The following is a 20512-nucleotide window of genomic DNA, read 5'->3' as shown; positions in this document are numbered from 1 at the left end:
GCCCTCATGAAATTAGTCTTTGTTTGATAACTTGATAAGGTATAATTGTGAACAGGTGGTGTGTTTCAAAAGAAACACGACAGTTAACTTGCCAGCCAACCGAGGTTAAAAATAAATACGAACTACCGTTGCAGTCAATTGTTACATTTTACTTGTATCCGTTCGCGTTGTTAGGACGGGTCTAGATATTTTCTAGATATTTTCTACTTATTACAATCATATCAAAAGATCTAGAGGAATTAAGCAACAATGTGCGGGAGAATTGTTTATATAATAACCAATGAAAGATGATGCTCCTTACCTCAATTAGACGACTGTCCCTTAAAATTAGTGCTCAGTCTTTGTCTTTGTGAAATAGCTTATATATTTGTGAGCAGTTGCGTTTCTGGAGAGTCTCTTTTCTTCATATCTTGAGGTCTTAGGTAAGTGTCGTCTGGATCAGAGTTATTTTGTTTAATCTTATTCTCAAGGTTCGCACTATTCTGCTTAGTTATATTTGAGTTGTAGTATATCAGCATAGTATTTTAGTACAGTTGTAGAAATTGGAACTTATACAAGGTTGACGGCTGTTACTCGTCTAAATTTCTTCGAAGTAGCCCGAGGCACGAGGTACGAAGTAGCGCACGCCGGACTAGTCCATTAACAATGATCAAATAAAAGGTCATTATAATTCACCTTTTCGGCCGACCAGACTCTTAAAACTTTACGTCGAAATTTTATAAATGTATTTATTTCTTATGATTTACCATTTACTCATTTCCAATAAATGTTTCAGAAGTTATCTTGTCGTTACCTCAATTTTCTTAATGCAAAGTCTTGAATCTTGATGTTCGTTCTATTATCCGAGCGTAGAAATCTGATTCATTCACACAGGAAGATACACTATTACATGACATACTGTCGCCTTAAAAGATGGGCTCTTCTTTTTCTGGGGATTGGTTTGATGATGAATTCGGACGGAGAGAGGACTGAACCTCTGGGTCAATTGTCGACATCTAGGAAGAAACGGAGGCGACGTGTTGGAGAATGCAGAGAATGTGGTTTTTGTGCTAGGGTGAGTTATTATTTTATTTCATTCGATAAAATAATTACTAACTTAACACGCAGCTGTTTTTGGAAATGGATAACAAATTAATAAAACAAATGTTTTAAAAATAATAATGATATCTGGGTTCCCTAGTCGGATATCGAGCTAAGGGAACACGTCTGTTCCGAAGAAAGCAGAACTGGAGCAGAATTTTGGTTGAAAGATGACGACATGACTTCTTCCAGAGAAACTCCAAAGTTTGTGAGTGAAACTTCAACATTTCTTATTCCTACATTATCTTTATAAAGCTATCATATTGTCGAATATCTGAATCAAAATTGTATCATTAACTTGACAAATTCAGAGTAAACTGAGTAATTAATGACTTCGAACAATTAACTTAATTGATCACGATAACGTTTATGGGTTCTTTTGCGATAGTCAAAACGCGACAACTAGCGCTGGATGGCGACAACTAGCGCTATCCAGCGCTAGTTGTCGCCATCCAGCGCTAGTTGTCGCTATCCAGCGCTGGATAACGCTGGCCAGCGCTAAATATATTTGTTCGATAATTGTCGCTATCCAGCGCTAGTTGTCGCCATCCAGCGCTAGTTGTCGCCATCCAGCGCTGGTTGTCGCTATCCAGCGCTAGTTGTCGCTGGCTATGCGACACTGTCGCACGCGATAGTTTGCGATGGCCAGCGCAACTGGCCATCGCAGAAAACAGTTCGATAACTAGCGCGCTGGCCAGCGCTGGCTAGCGCTGGATAGCGACAACTAGCGCTGGATGGCGACAACTAGCGCTGGCCAGCGCTAGTTGTCGCTATCCAGCGCTAGCCAGCGCTGGCCAGCGCTGGCCAGCGCTATCCAGCGCTAACCAGCGCACAGATCAATTTTTGATAAATTTTCGATAAATTTTCGATAATTGTCGCGACAAATAGCGCTGGATAACGACAACTAGCGCTGGCCAGCGCTGGCAAGCGCTAAGCAATAGCCAGCGCAAAATTTTTGCGATATTACTCGTCAGCTAGCGCTGGCCAGCGCTAGCCATCGCTAGCCATCGCTAGCCAGCGCTAGCCAGCGCTAGCCAGCGCTAGCCAGCGCTAGCCAGCGCTAGCCAGCGCTGGCCATCGCTGGCCATCGCTGGCCAGCGCAATGTATCAAAATCATATAATTATAATTGCGATATTACTCGTCAGCCAGCGCTAACCAGCGCTAACCAGCGCTGGCCAGCGCTATCCAGCGCTAGCCAGCGCTGGCCATCGCTAGCCAGCGCTGGCCATCGCTGGCCAGCGCAATGTATCAAAATCATATAATTATAATTGCGATATTACTCGTCAGCCAGCGCTAGCCAGCGCTGGCCATCGATAGCCAGCGCTAGCCAGCGCTGGCCAGCGCTGGCCAGCGCAATGTATCAAAATCATATACTTGCGATATTACTCGTCAGCCAGCGCTAGCCAGCGCTAGCCAGCGCTAGCCAGCGCTAGCCAGCGCTAGCCAGCGCTAGCCAGCGCTAGCCAGCGCTAGCCAGCGCTGGCCATCGCTGGCCAGCGCAATGTATCAAAATCATATAATTATAATTGCGATATTACTCGTCAGCCAGCGCTAACCAGCGCTAACCAGCGCTAGCCAGCGCTAGCCAGCGCTAGCCAGCGCTGGCCATCGCTAGCCAGCGCTGGCCATCGCTGGCCAGCGCAATGTATCAAAATCATATAATTATAATTGCGATATTACTCGTCAGCCAGCGCTAGCCAGCGCTGGCCATCGATAGCCAGCGCTAGCCAGCGCTGGCCAGCGCTGGCCAGCGCAATGTATCAAAATCATATACTTGCGATATTACTCGTCAGCCAGCGCTAGCCAGCGCTAGCCAGCGCTAGCCAGCGCTAGCCAGCGCTAGCCAGCGCTGGCCATCGCTGGCCAGCGCAATGTATCAAAATCATATAATTATAATTGCGATATTACTCGTCAGCCAGCGCTAGCCAGCGCTGGCCATCGATAGCCAGCGCAAAATGTTTGCGATATTACTCGTCAGCTAGCGCTGGCCAGCGTAATGTATTAAAATCATTTAATTGCGATATTACTCGGCAGCCAGCGCTGGCCATCGATAGCCAGTGCAAAATGTTTGCGATATTATTATTACTCGTCAGCTAGCGCTGGCCAGCGCTAGCTAGCGCTAGCCAGCGCTGGCCATCACTGGCCAGCGCAATGCATCAAAATCATATATTTGCAATATTACTCGTCAACCAGCGCTAGGTAGTGCAAGTTATAAAAATCAAATATTTGCGATATTAATCGATGGCTAGCGCTGGTTAGTGCTGCCCAGTGCAATATACCAAAATCAAATATTAGCGATATTATTTATCGTCAGCTGACGCTGACTGACCAGCGCAATATATTTGCGCTTAACGCGGGTAATACTCGTAAAATTGGAAATATTTTTTCAAATCCAAGTCCAACTCGGTGCGCATTTATATGTAAAGGAACGGTTATAAACCTACATCTACAATCGTCTGCAAGCGTTGGCTTACTAGCTGGGCGGAGCTCAACTTACTGGGCGGCGCTCAGCCTGTCATTCCGCGGGATCTCTATTATATGTTTATCTCTATTCTATGTTTATAAACATAGTAGCCTGCGGTCCCCAGTATGTGGCTCAGTATGCAGTATGCAATACACCGCTATATTAGCAGACTTTACTCAACGCGCTAAATTCTATTACATATATATTATGCGCGGCGCTCTTTTCGATCGTGAATCCTAGTAAGGTCAGGAAACCTTACTGGATGCACAAAATGATCATAGTGCAAATAAACTTCGGCTAACTGCTAACTAAGCAGCAGTTTCTTTGCACTATAGTTAACGGGTGATACTCGTAAAATATTTGTTCCAACTCGGCGCGCATCCTGGAAGGTTATAAACCTACAACACTATGGTTCTCCTGTGTCGTGCGCGGCGGGTAAGATCATACAACGCGTTGCGTATGACAACAATGTCCTTAATTCTCCTCCAGACCCAGAAAAGCTTACCGGCTGGCCGTGGTACTAGAGGTGGTTGTTTTTCGATGGCACGTGTGTCAGCGCGCGTGACGTAACGTTCACTGCATGATCGCTCGCTCGCTCGCGTGAATTACAATCTGGAGTCATGACAACGACATTACTTCGCAAAGTTTAAAAGCTGCGATCTTTTATTTAGCCCAAAATCAAACTTTTCGCGATAATTCAAAATCTACATTGTTTTGAATTTGGCTCCTAGGGAGCCTACTTTAGTTTTACGAGACGGACATTTTGTTGAAAACCGGACGTTTTTATCTCTTTTACTTCCGAAGTTAGGCCCCTAACAGTAAGGTTTTCTGGGCCCAGTTGACACGTAGCAAGGTATTATCGTTCAAGACTGTAAAGAATCACAAAAGTAGCCGTATAATTCCTCCAAACTTGGATGACTTAGATGAACTGTGAACTAAAGTTAGCCGTTAAAATACAGCTTACACTTTTTACCTTATGATTGGGTCGTTATTCTAAACAAAATTTGTCAAGAAGTGTGGCTCAACGGTCACTTAATGTCACAAAATGTCCGTCTCGTAAAACTAAAGTAGGCTCCCTAGGAGCCAAATTCAAAACAATGTAGATTTTGAATTATCGCGAAAAGTTTGATTTTGGGCTAAATAAAAGATCGCAGCTTTTAAACTTTGCGAAGTAATGTCGTTGTCATGACTCCAGATTGTAATTCACGCGAGCGAGCGAGCGATCATGCAGTGAACGTTACGTCACGCGCGCTGACACACGTGCCATCGAAAAACAACCACCTCTAGTACCACGGCCAGCCGGTAAGCTTTTCTGGGTCTGGAGGAGAATTAAGGACATTGTTGTCATACGCAACGCGTTGTATGATCTTACCCGCCGCGCACGACACAGGAGAACCATAGTGTTGTAGGTTTATAACCTTCCAGGACGCGCGCCGAGTTGGAACAAATATTTTACGAGTATCACCCGTTAACTATAGTGCAAAGAAACTGCTGCTTAGTTAGCAGTTAGCCGAAGTTTATTTGCACTATGATCATTTTGTGCATCCAGTAAGGTTTCCTGACCTTACTAGGATTCACGATCGAAAAGAGCGCCGCGCATAATATATATGTAATAGAATTTAGCGCGTTGAGTAAAGTCTGCTATTGTAGCGCGATGCACTACTGGGTCGCGCGCGCATCAAATAATGCTTCTCGCAACCACACTTCGGTAGATCGGCGAGATGCACCACTGTGCCTCACCGAGCTGCGAAGGATTGACATCGTGAATCAAAGTCTGCTAATATAGCGGTGTATTGCATACTGCATACTGAGCCACATACTGGGGACCGCAGGCTACTATGTTTATAAACATAGAATAGAGATAAACATATAATAGAGATCCCGCGGAATGACAGGCTGAGCGCCGCCCAGTAAGTTGAGCTCCGCCCAGCTAGTAAGCCAACGCTAGCAGACGATTGTACTGCCGTTCCCTGAGAAAACGCATTAAGTCCATTTTTTCGAAATTTTGAGATATTGGTACCAAAATTTTCAGGAGAAGATTCTCTACAACTTAAGCTATGAATCAAGTTATCAAAATACTGTTTTAGCTGCCGCGAAAGGCATTAAGTCACACAAAACGTGAATATTTAGCTCGTTATTCCAAAACTTTCCCTGAGAAAAGGCATTAAGTCCATTTGTAATGCCTTCTCTGAGGAAACTTTTTCTGTTCCTTGAGATTCCCTGAGAAAAGGCATTAAGTCCAGACTTTATTTGCAGTTTGTATAGTTTTTGGCCTATAACTTCCACAGTTTTAGTTATATCGAAACAATTTTTATGTGGTCAGCTCAGCAAGCAAAAAATTTTGGTAGTAATATTTCAAAATTTAAAGAAATATTATTTTCATAATTTTTGAACCTGAACACAAGGGTCCCCCCTTGTGTGAATTATTGAAACATTTTTTGAAAAATTTGGTGCTAACCAGCGCTAGCCAGCGCTGGCTAGCGCTGGCTAGCGCTGGTTAGCGCTGGTTAGCGCTGGCTGACGAGTAATATCGCAAGTATATGATTTTGATACATTGCGCTGGCCAGCGCTGGCCAGCGCTGGCTAGCGCTGGCTGACGAGTAATATCGCAATTATAATTATATGATTTTGATACATTGCGCTGGCCAGCGATGGCCAGTGCTGGCTAGCGATGGCCAGCGCTGGCTAGCGATGGCTAGCGCTGGCCAGCGCTAGCTGACGAGTAATATCGCAAAAATTTTTCGCTGGCTATTGCTTAGCGCTAGTTGTCGCTATCCAGCGCTATTTGTCGCGACAATTATCGAAAATTTATCGAAAATTTATCAAAAATTTGCAGTTTGTATAGTTTTTGGCCTATAACTTCCACAGTTTTAGTTATATCGAAACAATTTTTATGTGGTCAGCTCAGCAAGCAAAAAATTTTGGTAGTAATATTTCAAAATTTAAAGAAATATTATTTTCATAATTTTTGAACCTGAACACAAGGGTCCCCCCTTGTGTGAATTATTGAAACATTTTTTGAAAAATTTGGTGCTTTAAATATTGTATGTTTAAATATTTTTACCCAAATTAATGCGTCTGACCGAGCTGAATACGATGCTGTAAAAATTATTCCAAAATATTCGATATTTAAGAAGTTATAGGCATTTTGAGCGAAAAATTATCCATTTTTCGTCAATATTACTTACTTGCAATACACAGGAGGCCCACATAATTATATTGCAAAGATATGATCAAAAATATAGAAATGTTGTATTTTCTGTGTTGACTTTATCTGAGAAAAAATGGACTTACTGCCTTTCTAGAGAGGAATCGGTTGAAATCGATCCTGATAAAAGGCATTAAGTCCGCAATTCCCTCAGAAAAGGCATTAAGTCCAATGCGGATGGGAAAATAGTTCAGTTATTCTGGAGGAAAATGGTTTTTGTAGATCAGTATTGGTGAATTTATGCTTTTAAGCATGTTTAGGACATATGACAATAATTTATTTACAAATAGATGTCAAAATTAACCCCGTTTATGCAAATAAAATTACTTAAAAAACGACGAACACGTTTGTCCCATTTTCTCAAAATGACTTCGATGTGACTTAATGCGTTTTCTCAGGGAACGGCAGTGTAGATGTAGGTTTATAACCGTTCCTTTACATATAAATGCGCACCGAGTTGGACTTGGATTTGAAAAAATATTTCCAATTTTACGAGTATCACCCGCGTTAAGCGCAAATATATTGCGCTGGTCAGTCAGCGTCAGCTGACGATAAATAATATCGCTAATATTTGATTTTGGTATATTGCACTGGGCAGCACTAACCAGCGCTAGCCATCGATTAATATCGCAAATATTTGATTTTTATAACTTGCACTACCTAGCGCTGGTTGACGAGTAATATTGCAAATATATGATTTTGATGCATTGCGCTGGCCAGTGATGGCCAGCGCTGGCTAGCGCTAGCTAGCGCTGGCCAGCGCTAGCTGACGAGTAATAATAATATCGCAAACATTTTGCAGTGGCTATCGATGGCCAGCGCTGGCTGCCGAGTAATATCGCAATTATATGATTTTGATACATTACGCTGGCCAGCGCTAGCTGACGAGTAATATCGCAAACATTTTGCGCTGGCTATCGATGGCCAGCGCTGGCTAGCGCTGGCTGACGAGTAATATCGCAATTATAATTATATGATTTTGATACATTGCGCTGGCCAGCGATGGCCAGCGCTGGCTAGCGCTGGCCAGCGCGCTAGTTATCGAACTGTTTTCTGCGATGGCCAGTTGCGCTGGCCATCGCAAACTATCGCGTGCGACAGTGTCGCATAGCCAGCGACAATTAGCGCTGGATAGCGACAACCAGCGCTGGATGGCGACAACTAGCGCTGGATGGCGACAACTAGCGCTGCATAGCGACAATTATCGAACAAATATATTTAGCGCTGGCCAGCGTTATCCAGCGCTGGATAGCGACAACTAGCGCTGGATGGCGACAACTAGCGCTGGATAGCGCTAGTTGTCGCCATCCAGCGCTAGTTGTCGCGTTTTGACTATCGCAAAAGAACCCGTTTATGTTGTCAATAACATTAAATCTGTAAATAATTGAAATTCTTCATGACATTTTCCCGACTTTCAGACTGTAGACAATGAACATAACGACCAACATGAACATCAGAGTGATAATATCACAAGGAGTTCTTCTGCAAATCGGGTAAGTTTATGAACGACGTGCAGCTTGTATGTCAATTACGTGTGTTGTCTGTATCAATATTCAAACGGCAAGAATTAAAATTTATTTGATAATCATCAGTATCACTATACTAACAATTATCGCTAAAATTATTATACATGTTTCTAGTTTCGTAAATGGATATAATTTCAGCACAAGATAACGACCTGTGATCGATGTGATTCTGTGACTAGAAATGATAATCTCGAACGTCATCAGAAAAGTAATCGTTGTCGAATAAGGTGTGAAATCTGTGGTATAAGTGTTCAGTCAAACTTATTTTCGGAGCACAAGAGTGTACACATGATGGATTTAAATCTTCAATTCCACCATGGTGATTCTGTCGATTCAACACCAAGTCCGATCGGGGAAGCAGTAGAAGAAGAGTACATTGATGTCTATAAGAACTTCGGAAAGTTTATTGGTACAAAAGTGAAGTTAGGAAGGTTGATGAATAGGTACAATTTTCAAGTTTCTAGCTTCAGTCCGACTGAGTTGGTTTATTTATTTAAGAAAGTGTTCAGAGCTCAGACAAACGCTTTTAAGGTGAACATTTCCATGGGTTTGATTCTTCAACATAAGACTTCTGGAGAGTACAGATTTAATTGGAGTTCGCAAAACAATCAACTCCTATTCGTGAAACCAAGTCTTATTCGTAACTCTATGGATAAAAACTCTTTCATCCAGTCACTGAAAAGTATTTCTCTCATTAGCAAAGTTCAACGTCCAAGTACTGAGTGGGTTTTTGTTAAGGTGACAAATGTTGAGTTCTTCATTTTCAAGCTACCAGGAATAGCCATAGGATCTTTTGCTGAACTACCACCGCATCTTCTGAATAATAAGGGTCTTAATGCTTTGACAAAGGACAAAAAGGGACAACCATACACCGATAAGAAATGTTTCTTCAGGTGTTTGGCGTTACTCCTTAACACGCCTCTAAATGGTTTGGAAAGAGCAACAAACAGACTCTTAAAAAAGTACTGTACGGAAGCCTCTATTACAAACTTTGACGGTGTCTTCCTTGAACAACTTGAAGATATATCCAGAATCTTTAACATTGCGATCAATGTTTACACACAAAAAGAAAATCGTGATACAGATTTGATATTTCGGTCCACACTTGACGGTGAAAAGGTTTTGAATCTTCATCTTCATGAGGACCACTTTAGTTTCGTCAAGGACCTAGAATTGTATTCAAACTCTTATAGATGTAAGAAGTGTGATAAGATCTGGTCTCATTCTGGTAACTTCCATCGGCACATTAAAAATTGTGAGGGAGGTGTGAAAGAGAACTATGGAAGTGGGGTATTCACGATCAAACCTACTATATTTGATGAGTTAGAGTCTGTAGGTATCAAGGTTCCGAAAGAAAACAGAAAGTTTCCATATCTGGCTGCTTTCGACATTGAGTGTATGATCAAGAAAACAGGTCGAGAGAGTTCTGAAAAGATAGATTATTCAGCAGAGCATGAACTTGTGTCCATCTCCGTGTGCTCAAATGTAAAAGGTTTCAAAAAACCACAGTGTTTTGTACTTGAAAAAGAAGGTGAGCAAAAGAAGTTGGTCAAAGATATGCTTGACTACCTGATTGAAATTAGTGAAACATCAACCATGATTTTAAGAGAAAAATTCACTGACGTTTTGGAGCAACTTGAAAACTCACCTTTGCAGGATAAGTTCGAAACTTACCTCAGTCAACTTCCCGTTCTGAGTTTTAATGGAGCAAGATATGATTTGAAAGTCCTTAGGTCTGAGTTGGCTCCCCTATTGACACGGCTTGACTCTGTCAAGTTTGTGATCAAGAAAGGGACTGGGTACATGGTTATAGCAACAGAAGAGTTAAAATTCCTGGATGCGACGTACTACATAGCCCCAGGTTTCAACTATGCCTCATTTATCAAAGCATATGGAGTTGATAGTACCACCAAATCATTCTTTCCATACGAGTATCTAGATTGTCTGTCAAAGCTTAATTCTAAAGAATTTCCTTGTTATTCAGCCTTCTACTCCTCCCTCAAGAACACAAATATGCTAGAGCCACCAGTCGGTCAACAGAAAATTACAGATGAAGAGATTTTGTGGATCAATCGCAGTCCTACAAAATCTGAACCGATAACCCAACCGGAGGCCCAAACGATCGGAGAAAAGCGTTACGATAATCTCAAGACTATCTTCGAGGAGAGAGAGTGGACTATCCGAGATTATCTTGTGTACTACAACAACATGGATGTTGAACCTTTTATCCGAGCGTTGGAGAATATGACCAGATACTACACGGATCGAAATGTTGATCTGTTTAAGGATGCAGTATCAGGTAAGAAAATCGTTAATTTAGACAGCTCCTACAGGGCTCCTACACCAATAATTTTAAACATGACAATGAAGTCATTGTTGTTTAATTTGTCAATTTCTAGATAACCAATGTCCATGTTTTTAGCACCAGGGATAGCTGAGCGGATAGCCTTCCAGACCCTCAAGGAAGACGAAACATTCTTTCTGTTTAATAAAAAGAACAAGGATCTCGTCAAGCTTTTCAGAGATAATTTGGTTGGAGGTCCTGCCATTATTTTTGATAGATTTCAGGAAACAGGTTAGCACACTTGGTAACTCATATCCTCGGTATTTTTCCAAAAATGAGGTTGATTTTAGAGTTTGAATGACTTATATTTTTATATACAAAAGTTCATGTTTTATCAGGCAAGACTAAGATTCGACATGATCCAGACGGTCCTTACTGTGCGAGGATACTGGGATTTGATGCCAACGCACTTTACTTAAGTAATGCCCATGATTTGTGTCGTATCACGCAATTTATTAGTTATCAGGATTCAAAAGTTTAGGTATTGTGTTCATATAGTGACAAGTTGATACCAAGCACTATTATCTGATATTGACTTTCTGTCTACTTAAACAGTCAAAATCGGTTCAACGGGTCGGATATTACCATATGCGGAGCATTTTGCAACAAATACTATGGATGGTTAGGTGACATAATGGTTAGAGCTTCTGCCCGTGCAGAAATTTCAAAATCCTATTGTCACCTAAAGATCCATTAGATCCATTGGAAACATAGTACTAGTAGTACTGTTACAAATATATTACGGAATTAACATAAGTCAAACTTTCTCAGAGTGCATGGCTGAAGAGTGTCCTTGTGGAATGTACTTGAGACGCCAGGGTGTCCTCCACGAAACAGTTACGATCAAACTTAGGCTGTAATATTTACGATCGTGAGACATCCACTGTCAAAGTTACTATCAATCTGTCCACGAAACGTTAATCGAATTAAGCCTTACGATTGAACTTTAGCTACTTGCGATATAACTTTACGATCTACATATGATATCCTACTACCACCTTATTAACCCAAATAAGGAGCGTGCTGGGTGCGTGAGGTGAATCACGCGATCGTAGATTCAAAATTTGATCGTAAGTTGAACTTTTGGTTGATCGTAGAAATGGCCACTTACGATATAACTCACGACACCTATTTGTCAACTTTTAGGGACTTACGATCAACTTGGAGGTCGATATTACGCTATTACTGAATCTTCTTCCTATACCTATTAAACGAAATTAAAAATTATTACCATTCAGATCATATCGGACACTGGCTATGATAAAAATATAAACAACCTCATGATAATAATTCCCTTCGCCGGAAAGAATATTCCCCTCACGGCCAATAATCCCTTCACGGCCAATAATCCCTTCACGGCCACTAATCCCGTCACGGTCAATAATACAGTCAAGTTTTCTGCCGCTCAAATTTATTTTCTGCTACTTATCAACCTTCATCATGCAGACCGTATCTGATATTACCGCTATAAATCCACCTTCTGATCCTATAGACCGGCCTTCCTCATCCAATACTGAACAGATCTCATCGGATTCGACAGGACCTTCTTTGGACACTGACCTAACAGTAGCAACTTTAGACACTGACCTCGCTAGAATTACATCAGATGGCGACCTCACTACTTCGAATATTGGAATAACCCCGCCGATAACCATGATCAATGCCTCACTACGGAAAAGGAAAAGAAAGAAACAGAAGGCGGAGCCCGTAACTGCAGTTGTCAAGAAGGAACGAAAGCGGAACTTCACCTCGGAGGAGGTGCAAGTTATTATGCAGGAGGCGGGGAAGAACACAGCTATAATTATCAAAGGCAGATTTACACCTACTGTAACTGCAGCGAGGCAAAGGAGAAATTGTGGTTAGCAATAACGAAGTCGGTGAACGCAATCAACGGTAAAGGAGACAGATAATGGCGGGATGTTACTGTTAGGAAGAAATGGATCGACACTTCATGCTCTGCTAGGACCAAGCTTCACATTTCGCAACATTGAAAAGGAGCAGTGAAAGACTGGTGGTGGCGCCAGCTCGGCGCCCCCTCTCAGCAAGGTGGAAACCCTTGCTTTGGACAGTTTAGCAGGAAGAGCTGCGCGTTCCGACTGCGTGAATTAACTTGTGTTGCGAATCTCCTATTGGTCAATGTACTGCGTCACGTGATAAAACAATTTGCTCTACGATCAACCTTGAATTGAGTTTCGTGGACAAAACTCCGGAGGCTAATTAAATTAAATTACATGATCGCAGAGTACAAAATGTTTCGTGGACACTTTTTAGGCGCGATCGTAAAGTTACGATCGATCTTAGAGTATACGATATAACCTACGATATAACTTTCGTGGAGGACACCCAGGCTATTAATGGTTTCACCAAGGAATACCCATCAAATCAGTCCTATGGGGCAACGCATTGGCTGTCTTCCATTGAGGATAAGGAAACTATCCATATTCAGCACGCTCGTAATGGGTCTGAGTATCAAGTAGGCAGTAAGAAAATACGAGTGGATGGATTTTGCAAGTAAGTTAATTTAGTGTTTACTGAATACTCATTTGTCGTACGTTGCAGACCTACCTGGAGAAAGTAATGAAACATCGGTGAGGATCGCGACGTGATACAAATACTAATCACTTCTTGTCATTATATTGCATAGGAATACAAGTATTTAACAAAATTGATGTCGTTAGTTTCGTAGCAATATCAGATTGAACTGCATTAGCAACTCACGAAATGTGTTTTCAGGACGACAAATACTGTTTATCAGTATCATGGTTGCTTTTATCATGGTTGTCAGAATTGCTTCAGTGATACGAAATATGACCGCAAAACCCCTGCTAAAAGTTGGAAGTCATTCGATGATCGACTGATTGCTACGAAAAACATTGAAAGCTACATTCGAGAACAAGGTCATGAATTGGTAACGATTTGGGAATGTTCCTGGAAAGAACTGTGTAGTAAGGAAAAGCCAGCCAACAAGTATCATTACCCTGGCGAAGAAAAATTTCGATTGACCGAAACTGATATAATTTCGATGATTAAAAAAGGGTCACTGTTTGGAGCTGTTGAGGTTGACATACATGTACCAGATCATTTAAAAGCAAAGTTTTCTGAGATGACTCCAATATTTAAAAACGTTGAGGTGTCGGTAGAAAACATTGGTACTTTCATGAACAGTTACCTCGAGGAGTCTGGTAAAAAGTTCTCACCGACAAAGTATTTGATTGGGTCTATGTTCGGACAGAAGATCCTCTTAATCACCCCTCTGCTTCTTTGGTATTTGGAGCATGGTCTCGAGGTTACAAAGATTCACCAAATCATTCAATTCCGACCAATAAAGTGCTTTGAGAAATTCGCAAACCAAGTCTCTGATGATAGAAGAGCAGGTTAGGATTCATAACTATCAAATTACGCTACAAATTGTGATAGAATCTCATGATTGATTCATCTAGCTCTGAAAATAATAATAATAATAATATTTTACGAATGAATGAATGAATGAATGAATGAATGAATGAATGAATGAATGAATGAATGAATGAATGAATGAATGAATGAATGAATGAATGAATGAATGAATGAATGAATGAATGAATGAATGAATGAATGAATGAATGAATGAATGAATGAATGAATGAATGCATGCATGCATGCATGCATCTCTAGATATAAATGTAACACCAAGTATCACTATCAACAGCGTTAACATCTGGCACGCGGCGACCTTTTATTTGTAAAGTGTGCTGATAAAGTGAGATAATGAATAATGTGCTTTCTAAATTTAACTAGGGACAGAGTGTACCGTTTCAGGACAACACCTGCAACTTTGCTTACACTATCATTCAGCGTTCAGCTGTGTGTTGCGTAAATTTTGACTCTGCTTAAGCTTTAATTGTTATTATCTTTAACTTTAAGGTTAAGTTTTTAATTCTTTTACCGTAGTCGGTCACGTAACACTGACTGTTTGATATGGAATCTAATTTATAAAGAGCACTTTCAGGATGCGGATGGTTACTCTACAGCAGCTCAAGAATACTACGTCATTGTATAGCCATAAGCCTTGTACAGCATAGTTACAGTAACATCTGTGCAATGTAATTGACACAAATCTCTTGTCAAGAACTGGTCTAGATATTTTCTACTTTCTAAAATTATATTATATGAATGAATACTGAATGATAATTATAATGTATTATTTAAATAAGTTATAATGTAGACAAGGAAACACACGTTTAGATTTTTGAAGATAACTTTAACAAAACTATATTCAATAACTCTATATCATATATATTATATATGTTCAAATACTTATCAATAGTTAACAACGTTTTGGTTATAAAGTTCATGAATCTTCCTAACGATATTTTTGTTCTCGTTCATTAGTTTGTTGACATCAGATAGACTAGTAGTCGTGATAACTGCATCCAATAGAGCTCGCTCTTCCATACTTAAAATTGTGGTGATATCTTGTCCACAGTCAACGAGAAGCTGCTCCAATGTCTCAAAAATTTCAGTTTTCATTATGTAAGAGAATAAAAAGTCGAAACATGTGTCTTCCTCCTTACATAATTTTCTTTGTAACAGGACGTCTAGAGTTTTGAGTAATTTCGACATCTTCACCTTTTTATTTATTTGCTTGATTACTACACCTTTTCGCTTGCCTTTGCGTTGTCGAACAATACTAGATTCTGTTTTTGACTCATCATCACCGCTTGTTTCCTCAGAGTTAGAACCGTCTTGATGAGATCTTTCAGATATTGTTGTATCAGTATCTGAATATGTGGCAGCAGGATAATCCATTTCAACATCAGACACATCCGAGTTAGCTTTTGACACGATAGAGCTTGTGTCTGACTGTACGTTCTCTCGATGAAACCGACTTTTGTGTGAGGACAGACTTCGCTTGTTAGCGAATTGTTTATCACAGAGCGGGCAAAACACTGACATCACTGATTGAAATGAACTGTTCCCGACAGCCTTCTCCTTATATAGGCGACTGCTCAAAAATTTACTCAAATATCGCTTAATTTTACTCAAATGTTATTTAATGCTTCAATACTCAATGTTGTTAATTTTTTGGTCCTATATTATTCGATGTTGCCCAAATGTTGCTTAGTGTTGCTTAATGACAAATGTTGATTAATGTTGTTCGATGTTGCTAGATGTTTCTCAATATTGTTCATTTGGTCGTATATTATTCAATGTTGGTCAAATGTTGTTCAAATGTTGCTAAAATGCTGCTTAAATGCTGCTTAAATGTTGCTTAAATGTTCCTCAAATTGAATGTTGTTTCACTGTTGCTTAAATGTTACTTAAATGTTTCCTAATATTGTTAAATGTTGCCTAAATGTTGTTAAACATTGCTGAATATTGCTGAGTGTTGTTCAAATGTTGCCGAAATGTTGCTTAGTGTTGCTTAATGACCAATGTTGATTAATGTTGTTCGATGTTGCTAGATGTTTCTCAATATTGTTCATTTGGTCGTATATTATTCGATGTTGCCCAAATGTTGCTAAGTGTTGCTTAATGACCAATGTTGATTAATGTTGTTCGATGTTGCTAGATGTTTCTCAATATTGTTCATTTGGTCGTATATTATTCAATGTTGCTCAAATGTTGTTCAAATGTTGCTAAAATGCTGCTTAAATGCTGCTTAAATGTTGCTTAAATGTTGCTCAAATTAAATGTTGTTTAACTGTTGCTTAAATGTTTCCTAATATTGTTAAATGTTGCCTAAATGTTGTTAAACATTGCTGAATATTGCTGAGTGTTGTTCAAATGATGCCGAAATGTTGCTTAGTGTTGCTTAATGACCAATGTTGATTAATGTTGTTCGATGTTGCTAGATGTTTCTCAATATTGTTCATTTGGTCGTATATTATTCGATGTTGCCCAAATGTTGCTAAGTGTTGCTTAATGACCAATGTTGATTAATGTTGTTCGATGTTGCTAGATGTTTCTCAATATTGTTCATTTGGTCGTATATTATTCAATGTTGCTCAAATGTTGTTCAAATGTTGCTAAAATGCTGCTTAAATGCTGCTTAAATGTTGCTTAAATGTTGCTCAAATTAAATGTTGTTTAACTGTTGCTTAAATGTTTCCTAATATTGTTAAATGTTGCCTAAATGTTGTTAAACATTGCTGAATATTGCTGAGTGTTGTTCAAATGTTGCCGAAATGTTGCTTAGTGTTGCTTAATGACCAATGTTGATTAATGTTGTTCGATGTTGCTAGATGTTTCTCAATATTGTTCATTTGGTCGTATATTATTCGATGTTGCCCAAATGTTGCTTAGTGTTGCTTAATGACCGATATTGATTAATGTTGTTCGATGTTGCTAGATGTTTCTCAATATTGTTCATTTGGTCGTATATTATTCAATGTTGCTCAAATGTTGTTCAAATGTTGCTTAAATGCTGCTTAAATGCTGCTTAAATGTTGCTTAAATGTTGCTCAAATTAAATGTTGTTTAACTGTTGCTTAAATGTTGCTTAAATGTTTCCTAATATTGTTAAATGTTGCCTAAATGTTGTTAAACATTGCTGAATATTGCTGAGTGTTGTTCAAATGATGCCCAAATGTTGCTTAGTGTTGCTTAATGACCAATGTTGATTAATGTTGTTCGATGTTGCTAGATGTTTCTCAATATTATATTGTTCATTTGGTCGTATATTATTCGATGTTGCCCAAATGTTGCTTAGTGTTGCTTAATGACCAATGTTGATTAATGTTGTTCGATGTTGCTAGATGTTTCTCAATATTGTTCATTTGGTCGTATATTATTCAATGTTGCTCAAATGTTGTTCAAATGTTGCTTAAATGCTGCTTAAATGCTGCTTAAATGCTGTTTAAATGTTGCTTAAATGTTGCTCAAATTAAATTTTGTTTAAATGTTGCTTAAATGTTGCTTAAATGTTTCCTAATATTCTTAAATGTTGCTTAAATGTTGTTAAACATTGCTGAATATTGCTGAGTGTTGTTCAAATGTTGCTCAAATGTTAGTAATGCTGTCTAATGTTACCTAATATCGTTAAATATTGTCAAATGTTGTCGAATGTTGCTCAACGTTACTCACTGATGTATAATCTTGCCTAATGTTGTTCAATGGTGCTAAATAGTTCTCAAATATTTTACTTATTTATTTTTAATCTTATAATAACCAATGAAAGATTTATCGAGTCGGTTTGAAAGATTTCCATATCCCGTTGATAACGTGAAGGAATTCAGTCAATGTATGCATGCATGAATGAAGTGAATGAATGAATGAATTGAATGAATGAATGATGAATGAATGAATGAAATGAATGAATGAATGAATGAATGAATGAATGAATGAATGAATTATAAAAATTAATTATAAATATTAAAATAAATACAATTTAATATGTAATAAAAAATAATATCTTGACTAATTTCTAGGTGATATCGACAGCAAATCAGATGCTATGATTGCTGAGACTTCCAAACTGCTAGGTATAATTACATAAAAATCCACTTAAATCTTTAGTATTAATTAACAAAATTTCTGTACTTTAATATTCTCTTGTAAATTCCTCGTAAGAAGTGACTTTCTGGGATTGTTACAACATATTTTTTGATATTTACTGTCCAATACTAATATGTTTGGATTCATATGTTTCAACTCCTACTTATACCATCATCCAGTCACCAGCAATCGTTCTCAGGTAATTCGGTTTTACGGTCATTCGATAATGAATAAGGCGAAGTTCACAAACGTTACATTTTGTGACCTAGAAAGAGCAAGCAAAATGGTTAATGATCCGTTTTTCCACAGTTTAGATGAATTCAGCGATGAAACTTTCGAGGTATGTTTGTAGATTAAACACCTAAACAATTACCGTGATAATTAAAATTAAAAAGTTAAAAGTGGTCTGTTTATAATCGGACAGAGTAAAAAACTTAACAATCTCAGATTCAATTTATCGAGTCTTTTTTATGTCGCAGGTTACGAGACTCAAGAAATCTGTTAAGTATGATCTTCCTCTGCAATTAGGATATTTTGTATACCAGCAGGCAAAACTTAAGATGTTGGAATTCTACTTCGACGTGGTTGATCGCTTTATAGAAAGGAAAAACTTTTGCCTTCTCGAAATGGACACTGGTGGGTAAAATAGCTATCCAAATATAATGAACTTTAAGACAGTGTTACAATAGTAGATTGTAAGCATTTTTATGTGTTATTTTAGAATACGAATATTGATGAAAATTATAACCTTTCAGATAGTTTATACCTTGCTCTAAGTGCGAAGACGTTGGATGAGGTTATTAAACCTGATCTTTGGGAAGAATGGATAAAAGCAAAGAAAACTTGGTTCCCTAGAACTGACACTCTTGAAAATAGGGCCTACGACAAAAGAACCCCAGGTAAACCATACCTCAAACGAGTAACATTTTACGTTAAGCTATCATTTTTTAAAATTTTTTATTTTATTTTTAGAAACGTTTTTTCTCATTTTGAATTCATCTTTATAGTGATTTGAATGACGTAAAACTATTGGGATCGACAAATATTACAGTTATCGTCGTCATAATTACAGGGTTGTTCAAATTGGAATGGCAAGGTGATGGGTTCGTTGGTCTTAATGCCAAAACGTATTTCTGTTTTGACAACACAGACCAAACAAAAGACAAATACAGCTCAAAAGGTATCAGCAAAGCGTTTGCGTTGTCCAAAGAAGATTATCTTGAAGTTCTTCGTACAAAGACCACTGGCGATCAGGAAAACAAAGGATTTGTTTACAAGAACAGTAAAATGTACTCCTATATCCTGAGGAAGCAGGGTCTTACTTATGTGTACTGTAAACGGAAACTACTAGATGATGGAATGAGTACAACCTATTTGGATGTCTAAACAATATACTGGTTGCCGTGAAAGAACTTATTAGCACTGTTAGAATTATTATTATTAGAAGTATTCCTTCAGTATTTAGTATACTACCTGATGGAGATCTGATATAATTTAAGAAAGCAGAAAATATCTAGACCAGTCTTGTCAAGAGTTTAAATTGCTGTCAAATACGTTACACAGATGTTACTGTAACTGTGTTGTACAAGGTTCATGGTTATACAATGACGTATTATTCTTGAGGCTGTAGAGTAACCATTCTGAGAGTACTCTTTATAAACTAGATTTCATAATATATATAAAACAGTCAGTGTTACGTGACCGACTACAATCAAAAGAATTAAAAACAGTAAGCTTAAGTTTAAATTGAATAATAATTAGGTGAACCAGAGAAAAAATTGTACGCAACACACAACTGAACGCTAAGTAGTAGTGTAAGATACGTTCCAGGTGTTGTCCTAAACTGCACACTTCTAGCTAGCAAGAAAACAACAAATTTCACATAAGTGAAAGTCACTATATCACTTTATCAGTACATTGTACAGAGGTCGCCTCAAACCAGATGTTAATAATGTCGATAGACAACTGATGTAATTGTACGTGAACGTGTACACTATACATTTAACGACTTCTGCTGTGTGATGAATGTATTTTGTAGGGTTAGATTGCTTGAATATGGGTTAAACTAGGTTAAAATGTGTACCATAATAATATAATCACATTGGAGAACGACTCCGACTGGGATTCGAACTTGTAACCTCTGGCTAAAATGTGGCAGATTAGTCAACTGTGCTAAAGCTAAATGTGCCTCAATTTTAGGGGTAAACGGAGCTCGAAAAAATCCTCTTACACTACTGTTACAATATAAATATCAGTACGTGGGCCATCAATACATGGACTTCATTTACTGGGCCGCGCTGATCAGCCTGTCATTCCGCCGAATTTCTATTCTATGTTTATAAACATAATAGCCTGAGGTCCCCAGGTAAGGACTTCATCTAATAGGGGGTGCACCATAAAAATAAACTTGCTC

The 20512-nt window shown here is 38.8% G+C and overlaps 2 protein-coding genes across 2 annotated transcripts; both read left to right on the top strand.

Annotated features, from left to right (window-relative positions):
* The first annotated feature begins 757 nt into the window (after positions 1-757).
* Positions 758-11442, top strand: LOC134814143 (uncharacterized). Its single transcript, XM_063822183.1, has 6 exons — positions 758-1054; positions 1181-1288; positions 8172-8246; positions 8418-10578; positions 10702-10854; positions 10962-11442. Exons 1-6 carry the CDS (start codon positions 827-829, stop codon positions 11102-11104), a joined length of 2868 nt encoding a protein of 955 aa, XP_063678253.1. The 5' UTR covers positions 758-826; the 3' UTR covers positions 11105-11442.
* A 1907-nt stretch (positions 11443-13349) lies between these two features.
* LOC134814142 (uncharacterized) lies at positions 13350-19697 on the top strand. Its single transcript, XM_063822182.1, has 6 exons — positions 13350-13997; positions 18033-18086; positions 18299-18439; positions 18579-18735; positions 18855-18998; positions 19172-19697. The coding sequence occupies exons 3-6, from the start codon at positions 18326-18328 to the stop codon at positions 19483-19485; spliced, it is 729 nt and encodes a 242-aa protein (XP_063678252.1). The 5' UTR covers positions 13350-13997; positions 18033-18086; positions 18299-18325; the 3' UTR covers positions 19486-19697.
* Positions 19698-20512: the final 815 nt, after the last annotated feature.

The sequence above is a fragment of the Bolinopsis microptera genome, chromosome 4, assembly GCF_026151205.1.
Source record: "Bolinopsis microptera isolate Bmic1 chromosome 4, MBARI_Bmic_1.0, whole genome shotgun sequence".
NCBI lineage: Eukaryota > Metazoa > Ctenophora > Tentaculata > Lobata > Bolinopsidae > Bolinopsis > Bolinopsis microptera.
Note: the sequence above shows the minus strand (reverse complement) of the source record. Positions and strands in the feature narration are given on the sequence as shown.

Coding starts and splice junctions, on each gene's coding strand:
- LOC134814143 (XM_063822183.1), top strand. CDS start 827: ATGTTCGTTCTATTATCCGAGCGTAGAAATCTGATTCATTCACACAGG. Junction 10,579..10,701: donor GTTTAAGGATGCAGTATCAG/GTAAGAAAATCG, acceptor CCATGTTTTTAG/CACCAGGGATAGCTGAGCGG. Junction 10,855..10,961: donor TGATAGATTTCAGGAAACAG/GTTAGCACACTT, acceptor ATGTTTTATCAG/GCAAGACTAAGATTCGACAT.
- LOC134814142 (XM_063822182.1), top strand. CDS start 18,326: ATGAATAAGGCGAAGTTCACAAACGTTACATTTTGTGACCTAGAAAGA. Junction 18,440..18,578: donor TCAGCGATGAAACTTTCGAG/GTATGTTTGTAG, acceptor TTTATGTCGCAG/GTTACGAGACTCAAGAAATC. Junction 18,999..19,171: donor CTACGACAAAAGAACCCCAG/GTAAACCATACC, acceptor TCATAATTACAG/GGTTGTTCAAATTGGAATGG.